We start from the raw sequence: 16739 nt of genomic DNA, 5'->3' as shown, positions 1-16739 counted from the left end.
TGGGATTCCAAAGAGGTAATCTTGATAGATTTTTCAAAGGATGCAGTACTCTCATGGAGGCTTATTATGATGACGTTTTAAGAAAATAGAAAGCTGCATTGGTGAAGAACAGGCCAGAAAATTTGCTCTAAGAAAGTTTTTTTTCCCATCTGCTTGTTCAAAGGTAGTAAGGGGCTACCCTTCCAGAATTTCATTGAGAAACCTTACCCCATCCACCCTACAGTCCTGATCTTACCCCTTCAGACTTCTCTTTGTTCCTCAAAGTCAAAGAATTCTTTAAAGTAACGTGATTTCGGCAAGCTAAACCCTACAATGTTCAGTGAACTTCTGTGGACCCAGCTGAGGACCTGGAGGGCATGCAGTGTGAGGCGACCTGGGGACTCTTGGGCCCAGAGTCAGTGGCGTGGCCACGGAGGACTCAAGAGGAGAGTGAAGCTACTGGCTGAGGAGAAGAGAGGGCATGTGCACAGGAGCGCCCACACTTGCAGATGAAACCCACGTGACCTGGACCGGATGACTGGATGAACTTGACCTATACCTATGGAGCAGCAACTCAAAAGAAGGAACAAATCCTTACAGCAAGAATCATTCCCACCCCCTCCACACACAGAGTGGACGGAGATGGGCAACTTGGACATTGGATACTCAAATGGGGAGGGGGGAACTACAAAGGCAAGAAGTGACTGGCTTACAAGCCTTCAAGGGGGAACCTAGTGCTAGGGAGCATGGAGGAAGGCAGAATCTCCAGTGGGTACTATTCAATCTGTCTGGGCAGAGCGGATGAAAGGAAATACAGATGGGTAACTCGTGATACTGTAGTGAATAATGCTTATCAGGACGGATTATGAGGGTTGGAAATGCAAAGGCAGGCGATTTGGAACAAGGAAGGGAGTGATTAATTCTACAGGCTAGGAGTAGAGCTATCTGGGACCTTCAACGGAGAAGAGCCGAGAGTGGGACCCTACCCAGAGAAACAGAGGTGCCTGAGATGGAGACAGAGACGATGACGTGGAGCAATGAAGCGGCTGGGGACTTTGGATCCAGAGAGGGAAAGGGGCTGTGGACTGAAAACTGGGGGGAGGGGGAGGAGGGGGAAGGGTTCTAGGATATACCCTTTGGCTGGTTGATGATGCATGGAGGGGATTGGAACCATGGCAATGAGATGATATACGATGGAATGAATGTAAAACTAAAGTTCTCTCATGTAAACTATCATATAATTCACAATAAAACATTAAAAAAAAAAAAAAGTAACATGATTTGAGTCCCTCTAAGATGCCCACAACTGTATAAATCTTGGTGTAAATTGAAGATCACAGAATTCTTTGGCGAAGGGTTAGAGAGATGAAAACACAGCCTTCAGAAATGTGTTCATCTAGATGGGAGGCATGTAAAGAAACCATAGCTTCACATCTTGATACTTTTGCATAATAAAGGTTTCTATGATTTTATCACAGTGCTTTTTGATTTACTTTCATATTTCAGTATTTAAAACAACAACATATGCTTCGTCTTAATCCAGTTCTGACAGTAACCCTGTGAGATAGTTAAAACAGATGTTATTGTTTACCCGTTCTTGTTACATATGATTTTTGTTGTTGAAAATATGCACAGAACACACACCAATTCAACAAGTTCTACCTGCACAGTTCAGTGTTAGTGATTCCATTCTTCAAGGTGTACAGCCATTCTCACTTGCGTTTTCAGAGATGTTTCTGCCATATTACCTCCTGATGCCCCTAAACGTACTATCTCAGCCTTCTAAGTATTGTTGTTTATTGAATCCCACATAGACACATAGACAGTTCTTTGGAGCCCTGGTATGATGCTGTAGGATCAACACTCAGCTGCAAGGTTGATTTGAACCACAAGGTCAGTGGTTCAAACTCACCAGCCACTCCTTGGAAACGCTATGTCGATATGGTTCAGTACCGATTTGATGGCACTTAAGAACAACAGACAGTACTTTAAAAGAGCCCAGTGCTCAAGGCAGATGTTAACTAATTAAGCTAAATGATGGTTGGGTTTTAAGAAAACTTCGGGGGCATTTTTGGTTTAAGGACTAAGGTTTAAAATTATCTCAGGGCACTAGTTTTGGGTATTCATCCAGCCTCATTTGCTCCGGGAATTCTGGATTCCATGAGAATATGAAATTCTGTTTTACATCATCCAGCTCTCCCACCCACCCCTTGCCCCTCATTTTTTGTCCAGGAGTCTTCTATAGACTCTTAGATCAAAATGTTCAATAATGATAGCTGGGTACCATTAGAAAACAAGTGTTATTTTGATTTTAGAAAGTCTTAGTTTAGAAGGGCCTGTGTGTCCCTGGGTGTGAGAAACAGTTAAGCTCTAGACTCCTAACTGAAAAAGTTGGTAGCTGTTAATTCAAACCCACTTAGAGGACCCTCCAAAGAAAGGCCTGGCAGTCTGCTTCTGAAAGGGCACAGCCTTGAAAACCCTTCTGAGTAGAGTTCTACTTTGCAGTTTACAGAGTCACCATGAGCCAGAATTGAATTGATGACAGATGGTTTGTTTTTTTTATTTTAGAGCACATAAATGACTTTCTCAAGATCACACAGAAGGCAAGACAAAAAACTAAGAAACCAGATTTTTCTGGATCCCAGTTCAGTGTTCTTTCATGAAGTTAAATGGTACTGTGTTTACATCATTAAAAATTTGGTTCTTTAATCTGTGCTAAAGGTCTGTAACATTATAACTTCTAACCCTATACAGGGTCACTATGAATTGGAACTTACTACCACCACCACCTTGAATGTTGTAGACTCAAATTAATTTATTTTGTGTCAATTGTATTACACATAGTTTCTGTGTTTAGGGATAGACTGTTGGTGGTATTCAGCCACAAAACTAACCACGCAGAATTTGGAGTCTCAGTTTTACAATTCCTCACTTAGTTGAGCATTTGTATCTTTTCCAGCATTCAACTTTCAAATTCAGGAAAATGTGCATGACCCCTTAGTATTTACCTCATTGGATGACACAACTGTTTGCTACTTGGCAGTTTTTATACAAGCGAGGGCCAGAAATGATGTAGCAAGAGAGTTACATAAAGACTAAAAACTACAGAGTTCTGCGTAAAATGCTGGTGCAACACCTGACCTTTCTGTGTTTTGCTTCAACTATTACTACCAATTGTCTGTCTGCAGCTACTTAATTAACTGGTATTTACCTCTAAAGTAGGTGGTCAACTCTGTTTGCCAGAAATCGACTATTTGTGTCATAACTGAGGTCATAGCATTTTCATAAATGAATCGGAGCTTTCAAAGTGGAGTTTTTGCACACACACTCAATGGTTTACTTTTTTTGTATGATAATTTATCTGAAAATTTGCAATTCCTTTTGCGGAATTAGCCAATCTCTAATATTTACATTTTTCTTGTCTTTCTTTAAATTCTGTTGAACTAGCTTAAAAAAAAAAAAAAGTAGCACAATATATAGAATTTTTTGCTTTGGGTGGAAAATATCATTGGATTTTTTTTTTTACTTTCCAATCAGAGCACTCAAAACAGTGTTTGCTTTGCCCCAGCAGAAAGACAATAGAACACCCTAGTGTTGATTGGTTCTCTTTATCTGGCATTTGCTGTTTGCTTAATTGGTGATCTGAGAACTGAGCTTGATGCCTTCCAACTCAAAAGTATTTATCATGAAGATAAAACATTTCTAGTTAGTTACATCAGATACTGTACCTAGTTTTTCTTTTCATAAGTGAAGTTCAAGCTCACCTATGCTTGAGCAGAGTAATAAGTTTTATTGTGAATTAAGTGACAGTTTGCATGGGAGAACATCAGTTTTACACTGTTTCATTGCAATAACTATAGCCCTCTCCATGCAACATCATTCAATAGTATTTGCTTCTAGTCTCTCTGGGTTTTTTGGGGGGTGAGTGGGGGGGCAGTTTATATCATTTTTAAAAAGCAAATCTTCCTTATCAAAAAGAATTACCCTATCTCTTTTAAGAATTACTCTCTTCGGGGTGTTTCCTAGGGTGTTGTTCAGTGACATGGGTTAAATTTTTCACAAATGTCACTGAACCCCATTTTAGTATGGCCTCAAATTGAGTTCTTTTAAAACTCTAATAGGAATTTCTTTCAGTGACTAAAACTTCTCTCTAAAAACCTATCGAAATCACAAATAACTGTCACTTATGGAATTCTTCAACAAGATAAATACAATTGGGGAAATTAGAGAAGATTTTCTTTTTTGGTATTTGAGAGTTATTTCTGCAAACTAAATCGAATGCCTGCTTTTTTACTGTGTGGAATGCCCATTCTTTGTTTATTTTGTGATGGCACATGGATTGACCTTTTCAAAAAATGTTTATTATGAATTGAGTGAAGGTTTACAGATAGGACCACCAGATTTACATTATCCCACTTCCTTCCTTTGGTTCGTATTTGAATTGCACCTTCCCATCCCCTCTCAACTTTGTCCTTTGGAAATGTTGCCATTTGATTTTAAATGATTGGCCATTCTGTGCTGAGCATACCTTACTAGTGTTGTTGCGCCCCCACTCCCCCCCCACCCCCCAACACACACACACACAATATACCTATCTACTGCTTGGCTGAAAATTGGGCCACAAGGTAAGTTCTTTTCCAGACCCGAAGGGTGGTTGAGGGCTAAAGTCTCAGGTTCTGCCAGGCTCTTTCTGACCAACAAACCCATTTTTGTTTTGTTTTTAATTAATTTTGAGTTTTGTTCTGCATTTACTCCCTCTCTATCCAGGACCTTCTAATGTGATCCCTATCAGAGTAATTGTTAGTGGTAACCCAGGTACCGTCTAGTCTTCTGGTTTCAGAGTCTTGAAGACTGATGTTCACATGTTCCATTAGTCCAATGGACTAATTGATTCCAATTCTTATCACTCTTCTTTATTCTGCACAAGGAGAGACCAATAGCTGCTCCTCAGATGGTCGCTCATGAGCTTTTAAGAGCCCATATGCTACTCACCAAAGTAGAATGTAGAACATTGTCTTTGTGGACTTTGATATGCCAGTTGACCATGGTGTCCCCTGAGACTATGGTCCTGAGGCCCCAGGTCCACAACCTCATTGCCTTAATATATTTGTTAATATCTAGGCATTTTTCATCATTTTGCCCACTGTATGTGCCACCACAATCATAATTGTTTGTAGGAAGCCATCACAACACTTTCAAACTCTTATATTTGTGGGATTGTTGTTGTTTTATATATATATACACATACAGAGAGAGAGTGTGTATCCCTGTGTGGCGCTGTGGGATAATGAGCCAGACTGCAAAGCCATTTGAACTGCAAGGTTGGGGTGGTTCAAGTTCAGCAGCTGCTACTCAGAAACCCTATACAGGGTCACTATGGCTCAGAACCAACTCGACTGCACATAACAACTATATCTATATCTATCTATCTATCTATCTATCTATCTATCTATCATTCTAACTCACATACCCAACTCAAATACCCATTCAGCCTATGTCTCAATCCAGTGCTATATTGTAAATAATGCTGCCATGAATATTGGTATGTTTGAAAGAGGATGTTAACACAACAAATTAGATTCCCATTTAGCAATTTCAACACGTACTGGAAGGAGTCCTGGGGTGGCACTGTAGAATAAGCAATAAACCATAAGGTCAGTTTGAACCTGAAGGTCGGCAGTTTAAACTCACTACCCACTCACTGGAAACTCTACACAGGGTTGCTATGAGTTGGAACCGACTCTAAGCACTTAACAACTATAGCATACGTCTTGGGGTCCTGGTTTGGTGCTATAGGGTAAGCACTGGACTGCTAACTGCAAGGTTGGTGGTACAAACCCACCAGCCTCTCCTCAGAAACCCTATACAGCACTAACTAAACAGCAACAATATACATATTGTTCAGTGACATGGGTTGTGTTTTCCAGTGTATCAATATTCTCATGATTTCCATTCTGTTTGTTCTGTTTCTGTTCATCTAGCTTCTCTTTCCCCCTCTGACTTTAGTTGTTTATCACTACTTTATGGTAAATGTTGATCATTCAGTCTTATATAGATGACTTTTTAAGAATTCAGTACTCACTGGTGATATTATTTAGCCAAAAGGTGACCTACCTCCTCAAGTGGTTTCAGTTCCACATTTAAAGAGTATCTTGGGGCAACAATCTCCAGGTTCCTCTAGTTTCTACAGGTCCATTACATCTGGCCTTTTTTAGAACAATTGAGTTTTCTCAGATTTGTTTTCTGATCTCATAGAGATCGGTGGAACCCCTGAGACTATGGCCCTTCCTCACCCTTCAAACCTGGACCTGAACTGTGGCTCTGCATCAGGGAGGTGCACAGGCCTTAGAACTACCAACCACACAAGACCACAAGGATAGCATTTGCCCAGGGATAAAGCTCAGAAAGTGGGAAGAGATAGAAAAGAAGGCCGAGTGGAAATGGTAAGCAGGGAGGAAGTAGGAAGAGATAGAAATGAAGGCCGAGTGGAAATGGTAAGCAGGGAGGAAGTAGAAAGAGATAGAAAAGAAGGCCAAGTGGACATGGTAAGCAGAAGGAAGTAGGAAGAGTGCTGTTACACTGTGGGGATTGTAATCAGTGTCATGAGACAAAATGTCTATGAATTGTTGAATGGAAAATCAACTTGCTCTGTAAACTTTCTTGCAAATCACAATGAAAAGTTAAAAAACAAAAAAGGAAAGGAAAGAAAGAAGCTGCCTATTGAGGCCTCTGGTCTGGCTCTTTAGAGTAAACAATGAATCAGTAACTGCAAGATCAGCAGTTTAAACTCACCAGCTGCTCTTAGAAACCTTACACAAGGTTGCTGCTATGAGTTGGAACTGATGATGGCACACGACAACACGCATGCAGAATTCTCTTCAAAGAGTGTATGAACCGGTTTTCACATGTATGGTCTTCTCACTAATTAGGGAGTTACAGTCCTTTACACATGTTCATTAAAAATAATAATTGTGGGGTTTGTCTACATTTTTCTTCCATTATTTCGGGACCATCTATTATGTCTGTTCAGAATGGTTGGTACTGGTGGCCAGGCACCATCTAGCTCTCTGGCTCAGGATAGATCAGGTCGTGGTTCAAGTAGACTGTCGTTGTTGTTGCTAGCTGCCTTTGAGTTGGTACCAAATACACAATAGAATAAAACACTGGCCAGTCCTGGGCCAACCTCAGTCATTGCTACACCTGAGCCCATCGCTGCTACCACTGCGCCAATCCATCTCGTTGGGGGTCTTCCTCTTTTTCTCTGACCCTCTACTTTACCAAACATGATACTTTTGTCCAGTGACTGGTCCCTCCTAACAATATGTCAGAAGTATACGAGATGAAGTTTGTCAATCCTTGCTTCCAAGGAACACTCTAGCTATACTTCTTCCAACACAGATCTGTTTGTTCTTTTGGCAGCCCATGGTGCTCTTAATATTCTCCTCCAACACCATTATTCAAATGCATCAATTCTTCTACAATCTTCCTTATTCACTGTCCAACTTTCACATGCGTATGAGATTGTTGAAAATACCATGTGCTTGGGTCAGGCACACCTTAGTCCTCAAACTGACATCTTTGCTCTCAAACACTTTAAAGAGGTCTTGTGCAGCAGATTTGCCTAATGCAATGCGTTATTTGATTTCTTGACTGCTGCTTCCATGAGTGTTGATCGTTGATCTGAGCAATATGAAGTCTGTGACAATTTCAATCTTTTCTCCATTGATATGGATGTTGTTTATTGGTCCAGTGGTGAGGATTTTTGTTTTCTTTACATTGAGATGCAACCCATACTGAAGGCTGTGCTCTTTGATCTTCATAAGTAAGTATTTTAAATGCTCTTCACTTTCAGCAAGTAAAGTTGTATCATCTGCATATCGCAGGTTTCAATTAGTCTTTCTTGAATCCTGATGCCACATTTTTCTTAATATAATCAAATTTCTCAGATTATTTGCTCAGCATACAGATTGAAAAAGTATGATGAAAGAATCCAGCCCTGGTGCACACCTTTCCTAATTTCAAACCATTCAGTGTTCTCTTGTTCTGTTCAAACAACTGCCTCTTTGTCTATGTATAGATTTCTCATGAGCACATTCAAGTGTTCCATAATACTCATTCTCTGCAATGCTGTCCATAGTTTGTTAAGATCCACACAATTAAAAGCCTCTGCATAGTCAATAAAGCACAGATAAACATCTTTCTGGTATTGTCTCCTTTCAGCCAAGATCTGATATCAGTAATAAGATTCATCATTCTATGTCCTCGTTTGAATTTGACTTGAACCTTTGGAATTTCTCAGTCAATGTATGGTTGCAGCCATTTTTGGATTACCTTTAGTAAAACTTTACTTGCATGAGGTATCAATGATATTGTTGGATGATTTCCGCATTCCATTGGGTCACCTCTCTTTGGAATGGGTACAAAAATGGATTTCTTCCAGTCAGTTGGCCAGGTAGTTGTCTTTCAAATCTCTTGGCAGAGATGAGTGAGTGCCTCCAGTGCTGCATCAGTTTGTTGAAATATTTCAGTTTGTAGTCTATCAATTCCTGGTGCCTTGTTCTTTGCCAGTGCCTTCAGTGAGCCTTGGACTTCTTCCTTCAGAACCATTGGTTCTTGGTCATATACTACCTCTTGAAATGGTTAAAAATTGGCTATTTCTTTTTTGTACAGTGACTCTATGTATTCCTTCTATCTTCTTTTAGTGCTTCTGTTTCATTCAGTAATTTGTCCATAGAATCTTTCAATACCAAAGCTGAGCTTTGAAGTTTTTCTTTGGTTCCCTCATCTTGAGAAATGCTGAGCATGTTCTTCCCTTTTGGTTTTCTAACGCCACGTCTTTGCTCATTTCATTATATTTGATTTTGTCTTCTCAGGCTTTCCTTTGAAATTTTCTGGTCAGCTCTTGTACCTCCTCACTTCTTCCATTTGCTTTAGCATCTTTATGCTGGAGAGCAAGTTTCAGAATCTTCTCTGACATCCATTTTGATCTTTTCCTTCTTTCTTGAGTCTTTGGTTTCCTCCTTTTTCTTTTGTTCCAAACAAGTTAAAACTAATAGTTACATCTTAGATGACTACTCATAAGCTTTTAAGACCAAAGATGCTACTCACCAACTAGGATGTAGAACATAAACGTTATGAACTTTGTTATACTAACTGACTCAGTTGTCCCACAAAACTATGGTCCTAATCCATGAAACCCAATAAACTAATCTCATGAGGTGGTGTTTGGTTATATCTAGAAAGCATCCATAACTTGCCTATATGTACTTTATTATATAAGAGTAAGTGAAAAGCGTAGTGGATTATGAGCAGAGCTGCTAACCTCAAGGTCAGCAGTTTGAATCTACTAGTCTCTCTGCAGGAGAAAGATGAAGATTTCGGCTTCCAAAAAGATTTACAGCCTCAGAAAACCTATACAGGGTCACTATGAGTTGAAACTAACTCCATGGCATATAACTACCACTGCCAAGTCAAAAAGTATTGCTATAAAATCATAGAAACCTTTATTAAAGAGAAATACCAAACTGTGAAGCTGTTGTTTCTCAACTTACCCTTCATCTAGATCTATATACTCAAGGGGATATTTCCATCTTTCTAACCCTTTGTGCAAAGAATTCTTCATTCTTGGATTGACACCACATCAAAACGTTGGTTTTGGCAACCTCAAGGGACTGAAATCATATTTCTTAGAATGTTCGTTGAAAATTAGGAACAAAAGGAATCCTGAAGGGCTGTTGTTGTTAAGTGCCGTCGAGTTGATTCCAACTATCTAGAACATGGTCTTCTTTAGAGAACATTCCATGTGTGCTTTACAGATTCTAAAGAATTAAAAGTAATTTATTTAGAAATATTTGATTTACAAACGAGGACACACACACACAAAAAAAAGTAAAGAAGGAAAACAATAAAGTACAGAGTAGAGCTACAAGATTTAGAAATCAATAAAGCAACAGTGTTTCATTGTCATTGAAGCAGAGTGGTAGAAGTCATACATAAGACGTATAGATTATTGAAGAACAGGAAGAAACGTTACATATACAAATTTAACATATGTTAAAGGAGGCACTGTTAAAACAATGGGAAAGGGTATGATTATTGTTTAATAAAAACAGTTGGAATAACCAGTTAGAATTTTGAGAAAAATGAACCATATCTGTACTAAATAAATTTCAGATGAATTAGAATTGCAACACTGAAAATCTAGAAAATAAAATGAAATAATCTAGAAATTCCCTGGGGCTTTCTAAGTAACTGGAAAACCAGAAAAGGAAGATAGTCAAGACTAGACTGCAGAAACAAAGTTCAGTTTAGTGTAACTGTATTTGTTTTTATTGTTATTGGAAAGCAGTCTAGGAAAGCATGTCTATTCTTGGTTCCCACTCTGAAAAATTGCTCTGCTTTTCCTTATGTCATCTAGAAACCTTTTGTTTTCCATATTAGCTAATGGGACAGAGAATGTAATTCCTTTACCTTAAATTCTATTCTATAGATGCATTGAAAATTACACAGGAGCTCGTTGTGAAGAGGTTTTTCTCCCAAGCACCAGCATCCAAACGAAAAGTGACCTGTTTGCAGCATTCGTGGCATTGGCGATCCTTGGAGTACTGATCCTTGGCGCCTTCTACTTCCTCTGCAGGTAACCAAACTCGAAACATGCCTTTGGGAAGAAGAAAGTAATGCATAAAAGTTATTTCACAATAACTACTGTACCCTTTAGCTCTAGATATTGGTTTATATAGTACATTCCACTTAGTTACCTCTCTAATTGAGTTATTATTAAATTAATAAGTAATTATTTGTTCTTTGTTACTGTCATTATTATATAACCCGACTTCTCCAAACCACTGAGGTGTAACCACATTTCCTACAGTAATTATGCTAAAACACCTAACTATCTGGGCTAAGTCTATTTAAAGTAATTTTGAATGTGAACAAGAAGAAGCAACTATGCAATGCTATAAATGTAAGTCTAAGACAAGCTATTAATATCTACACTTAATGCTCTATTTAGTTCTAAGAGCTCTGGTGTACAGTAGGTTAAGCGTGTGGCTGCTAATCACAAGATCATCAGTTCAAACCCACCAGCCTCTTCGTAGGAGAAAGATGAAGCTGTCTGCTTCTGTAAAGATACATAGTATTGGAAACCCTATGGAGCAGTTCTGCTGTGTCCTATAGGCACTATGAGTTGGAATCAATTTGGTGGCAATGGATTATGTGCCAGGCACTGTGATAAACATAAAGAAAACAAAAGTTAACCAGATAGGCATGTTCCCTAAATTCATAGAGTTTTAATTCTATTTTGTTGTTGAGAAGATACACTGCCGAACATACACAAATTCAGTAGTTTCTGTTGGTACACTTCCATGACACTGATGACATTCTCCAAGGTGTGTACAGCCATTCTCACCCTCCTTGTCTGGGTTGTGCCTCCCTCACTAACACAGATCACTGTCCCCTAAGGTTTCTGACGTCTCTTTTGAGGTGTTGTTGTTCCTTCCATTCCACATTGACAGTTCCTGAAATAGCAGAATGCTCTAGGATGATTTTTTTTTTCTTTTTAACTAGTCAAGCTGAAGTATTGTTTGGTTTTAAGAAAACTTCAGAGGATAATTTTGGTTTAAGGTTTAAAGATTATTTCAGAGCAACTGTTTTCAGGGTTCATCTACCCTTCATGGGTCCAGAAAGTTGGATTCCATGAGAGTTTGAAATTCTGTACTCATGATCCGCCTTTAGATCAGGATTCTTCTAATAACGACTCGCTGGTCAACATGTTCAGTAATGGAAGCTGGATGCCATCCAGTTCTTTTGGTCTCATGGCAAAGGAGGCAGTTGTTCATGGAGGCGATTAGCCCCACAGTCCACATCCTCTTCCAACCCCTGACTCTCTTTCTTGCTCTGTTGCTCCAAAGCAAATAGACACCAATGATCATGACTTAGATAGCCACTTGCAAGTTGATCTACTAGATTTATTCTAGAACACAGTATACCCAACAGTTACAGCTATTTTTTTCCAGCTCTAGAGTCCTGGTGTGGCGCTGTGGGTTAATGCGCCAGACTGCAAAGCTGTTTGAACTGCAAGGTTGGCAGTTCAAGCTCACCAGCTGCTCCTTGGAAACCCTATACAGGATCACTGTGGGCCGGAACTGACTCAATGGCACTTAACAACAACAACAACATAAAATATTTATGAAACTTTTTTGGAACTGGGTAATAAAATTATTTATGAAAATATTTATGAAACTTTTTTGGAACTGGATAATAAAACAATTTATAACACATTTCAGAGGTCTGATATTATATTGCATGTAAAACACACTCTCTATCCCCAGAATTAATAAGTTAGAAAAATAAGTGACAAAAAATTAACTAGAAAATAGCCTTTACATTTGGAAATTCAGACACATTTTTATGTAATTCATGAATCAAGGAAGAATTTCATACAGAATTGAAGATGTAATGAAACTGTTTTTGTTGTTAAGTGCCATTGAGTCAGTTCTGACCCATAGTGACTCTGTATAGGGTTCCAAGCAGTGGCTGGTAAGCTTGAATCACTCACTTTGTGGTTCAAAATGACTTTGCAGTCCAGTGCTTTAATCCACAGCACCATACCAGGACTCCAAAACTATATTAGAAAATATAATAAAAGCAAATTAGAAAATATAATGAGCAGTAATGAAAATGCTATCTAACAAACCTTGTGAATTGCTGCTAAAGCCACAGAGGGAACTGTGTAGCCCTAAATGTTTTTATTGGAAAAGCAGGAAGATAAGCAAGTTAAGCATTTGTCCTAGTAAATTAGAAAAAGAATGCATGGAACTAGGAGTGAATAATAAAGAACAGGAATTAGTCTAAGAGAGGAGTAACAAAACCTAAGTTTGGTTCTTTGAAAAGAGCAATAAAATTGAAAATCATTATCAAGAAGAAGAGCAAGAAGGTACGTATGAACACTATGAGGAATGAAATAAGGGTGCATGACTCAGATGCTAAATCATACCCATTGTTATGAAGTCATTTGCAGCTCACAGCAACCCCATAGGCCAGTGTAGAAGTGCTTCCATAGGGTTTCCAGGCTGGTGTTCTAAACAGACTGCCACAGCTTTCTCCGAAAAGCTGCTGGTAGGTTCAAACTGATGACCTTTCGGTTAACAGCTGAGCAGGTAATCACTGTGTCAGGAGTGTTCCTACTTAGGTGCTACAGACATTAAAAAGATCAGAGAATGTGTCTTGTAATTTTGTGCCAGTAATTTGAAAACTTGAATAAAATGCAAAAATCCCTAAAAAAATGTAACTTTTCGCTTTTGATTGTATGGATCACGACAAGCTATGGACAACATTGCAAAGTATGAGTATTCCAGAACATTTAATAGTGCTCATGAGTAATCTGTACCTGGACCAAGAGGCAGTTGTTCGAACAGAACATGGGAACACTGCATGACTTAAAATTAAGAAAGGTGTGTGACAAGGTTGTATTCTTTCACCATACTTATTCAACCTGTTTGCTGAGCAAATAATCTGACAAGCTGGGTTCTATGAAGAAAAACATGGCATCAGGATTGGAGTAAAACTCATTAACAACCTGCAATATGCAGATGATACAACCTTGCTTGCTGAAAGTGAAGAGGAATTAAAACATTTACTGATGAAGATCAAAAAGCACAGCCTTTGGTATGGATTACATCTCAATGTAAAAAAAACAAAACTCCTCACCACTGTACCAATAAACAACGTTCTTATCAACAGAGAAAAGATTGAAGTTGTCAAGGACTTCATTCTCTTGGATCAACTATCAACACTCATGGAAGCAGCAGTCAAGAACTCAAACGACATATTGCATTAGGCAAATCTGCTGCACAAGACCTTTTTAAAGTGTTGAGCAAAGATGTCAGCTTGAGGACTAAGGTGCACCTGACCCAAGCCATGGTATTTTCATACGCATGCGAAAGCTGGACAGTAAATAAGGAAGACTGTAGAAGAATTGATGCATTTGAATTATGGTGTTGGAGGAGAATATTGAAAGTGCCATGGGCTGCCAAAAGAATCAATAGATCGGTGTTGGAAAAGTGCAGCCAGAGTGCTCCTTGGAGGCCAAGATGGCCAAACTTCATCTCTCATACTTCAGACATATTGTCAGGAGGGACCAGTTGCTGGAGAAGGAGATCATGTTTGGTAAGGTGGAGGGTCAGAGAAAAAGAGGAAGACCCTCAACAAGATGGACTGACCAGGTAGCAGCATTGATGGACTCAAGCATGACAACAATAGTGAGGTTAGCCCAGGTTCTGCTGTGCATAAGGTTGCTATGAGTCAGTACCGACTCGATGGCACCTAACAACAACAACAACCATTAAACCAACTGAGTCCATAGTTTAAAATCTTCTTAAAAAGAAAATCTCAGGCCATGTAATTCTATCACAAACAAGTAAAAACACATACTGTGGCAGAAAATAGAAAAATAAAGAATACTCATAAATTTCTTTTTTAGATAAGTATCACTTTGCTAATCAAACTTAAGCATATGAAAAAAGAAAATTATGGGCAAATCTGGTTCATTAACCTGTATGCTACAGGTTAAAATTTTGCAAAACAAATCTTAGCAGTACATTAAAATTTTTAAATTACATCACAACAATTTTGAAAATATTCCAGGAATGCAGAGTTTCTGCGACATTAAATATTAGCTAATATTTTCGATCTTGGAAGCCTGACACAGGGTTGAATCAGAAATGACTTAATGGCACTTAACAGCAACAACAACATTATTTCATCTTATTAGCCGATTAAAGAGAAATCTTACAACTTTCTCAGTGAAAAATCTTATTAAAATCTAGGAAAAAGAAAAGGGTATCTATCTACAGAACTTTTATATCAGGAACAAGAGAAGGGTGTCTGGTGGATTGCCACAAAGATTCTGACCTATCACTATTCATAAATTATATGATCACATATGTTTAGAAAATCCAAAAGAATCTACAGAAAGATTGTTGTTATGAGGTGCCATCAAGTTGGCTTCATCCGACTCATAGAAACTATGCACCACAGAATGAAACACTGCCCTGTTCTTTGCCATCCTCACAATTGTTAATGTTTGAGCCCATTGCTGCTGCCACTGTGTCTATCTGTCTCATTGAGGGTCTTCTCTTTTTTGCTGATCCTCCAATTTATCAAGCATGATGTCCTCCAGGGGCTGGTACCACTTGGTAATGTGTCTGAAGTATGAGACAAAGTCTCCCCACCCTGGCTTCTAAGGAGCATTCTGGCTGCATTACTTCCAAGACAGATTTGTTTGTTCTTCTGGCAATCCAATATAGTTGCAATATTCTTCTCCAACACCACAATTCAAATGTATTGGTTCTTCTCTGGTCTTTCTTATTCATTGTCCAACTTTCACATGCATATGTTGTTGTTGTTGTTAAGTGCCATCTGTAGAGTCGGCTCTGACCCATAGAGACCCTGTATAGGGTTTCTGTAGAGCACATGCATATGAGGTTGTTGAAAATACCATGGATTGGGGTCAGGCTCTTGAAAACTTTAAAGAAGTCCTGTATAGCAGATTTGCCTAATGCATTCCATTGTTTGATTTCGTGACGGTTGCTTCCATGAGTGTTGATTGTGGATCCAAACAAAATGAAGTATTTGACAACTTCATTCTTTTTTACATTAATCATGAATGGTATTTATGGATCCAGTGGTAAGGATTTTTGTTTTCTTTACATTGAATGCAATCCATATTGAAGGCTATAGTCTTTGATCTTCTTCAGTATGTATTTTAAGTCCTCTTCACTTTCAGCAAGCAAGGTTGTATCATCTGCATACTGCAGGTTGTTAATGAGTCTTCCTCCAATCCTTGTGTCATGGTCTTCCTATAATCCAACTTCTCGGATTGTTTGTTCAGCATACAGATTGAATAAGTATGATGAAAAGTATACAACCTTGGCACAAACCTTTCCTATTTTAAACCATTCAGTATCTCCTTGTTCTGTTCTAACAACTGCCTTTTGGTCTATGTACAGGTTCCTCATAAGCACAATTAAATGTTCTGAAATACCCATTCTTCACAATATTATTCATAGTTTGTCATGATATACACAGTTGAAAGGCTTGCACAAAAAGATTATTAAAGTTAATTAGGGTAGGTTGTTCAGTTTCAAAATGAACATACAAAATCAACCTATGAAATAAAATGAATAAATAAGCTTTTTTTTTTTTTTTGAAATTTTTGTTGTGAATTATGTGATACTTTACATGGGAGAACCTTAGCTTTATGTTCATCCTATCTTATTTCATTTCATTGCAATGTTTACAATTCCATGCATGCATCATCAAACAACCAAAGGGTATACCCTACAAGCCTGCCCCATAGCCGTCAACACAGAGACCCTCTCCCTCCCAGAGTCCAGAGTCCCCAGCTGCTCCATCACTCCACGTCATTGTCTCTGCCTCCATCTCTGGCACCGCTGCTTCTCTGAATAGGGTTCCACACTCGCTCTTCTCCCTTGATGGTCCCAGGGTCCTCTGCTCCTGGACTGCAAAATCAGCCATTTCTCCTCCTTTTGTTACAAAATGTCTACCTTTACATTTGCAACACTCACAATCAGTCCTGATAGCAAGTATTCACTATTGAAGCACAAGAGTCTTATCCCCACCTCCTTTCACCAGCCCCATCCAGACAGGTTGGAAACCACTCAGTGAAGATTCTGCCTTCCCCCATACCCTCTGAAACTAGGCTCCCTCTTGAAAGTTTGTAAGCCAGTCACTTCGTGTCT

General features: G+C 38.8%; 1 protein-coding gene across 1 annotated transcript in view; it reads left to right on the top strand.

Annotated features, from left to right (window-relative positions):
* The window catches only part of NRG4 (neuregulin 4), a 91478-nt gene that overhangs the window by 61705 nt on the left and 13034 nt on the right, over nucleotides 1-16739 (top strand). The window contains exon 4 of the mRNA XM_006866558.1: nucleotides 10469-10615. Coding sequence (XP_006866620.1) covers nucleotides 10469-10615 — 147 coding nt within the window. The remainder of the gene's footprint in view (nucleotides 1-10468; nucleotides 10616-16739) is intronic.

This window comes from Chrysochloris asiatica, unplaced genomic scaffold (genome assembly GCF_000296735.1).
Source record: "Chrysochloris asiatica unplaced genomic scaffold, ChrAsi1.0 scaffold00092, whole genome shotgun sequence".
Lineage (NCBI taxonomy): Eukaryota > Metazoa > Chordata > Mammalia > Afrosoricida > Chrysochloridae > Chrysochloris > Chrysochloris asiatica.
This window is presented reverse-complemented; position numbering and strand designations above follow the sequence as displayed.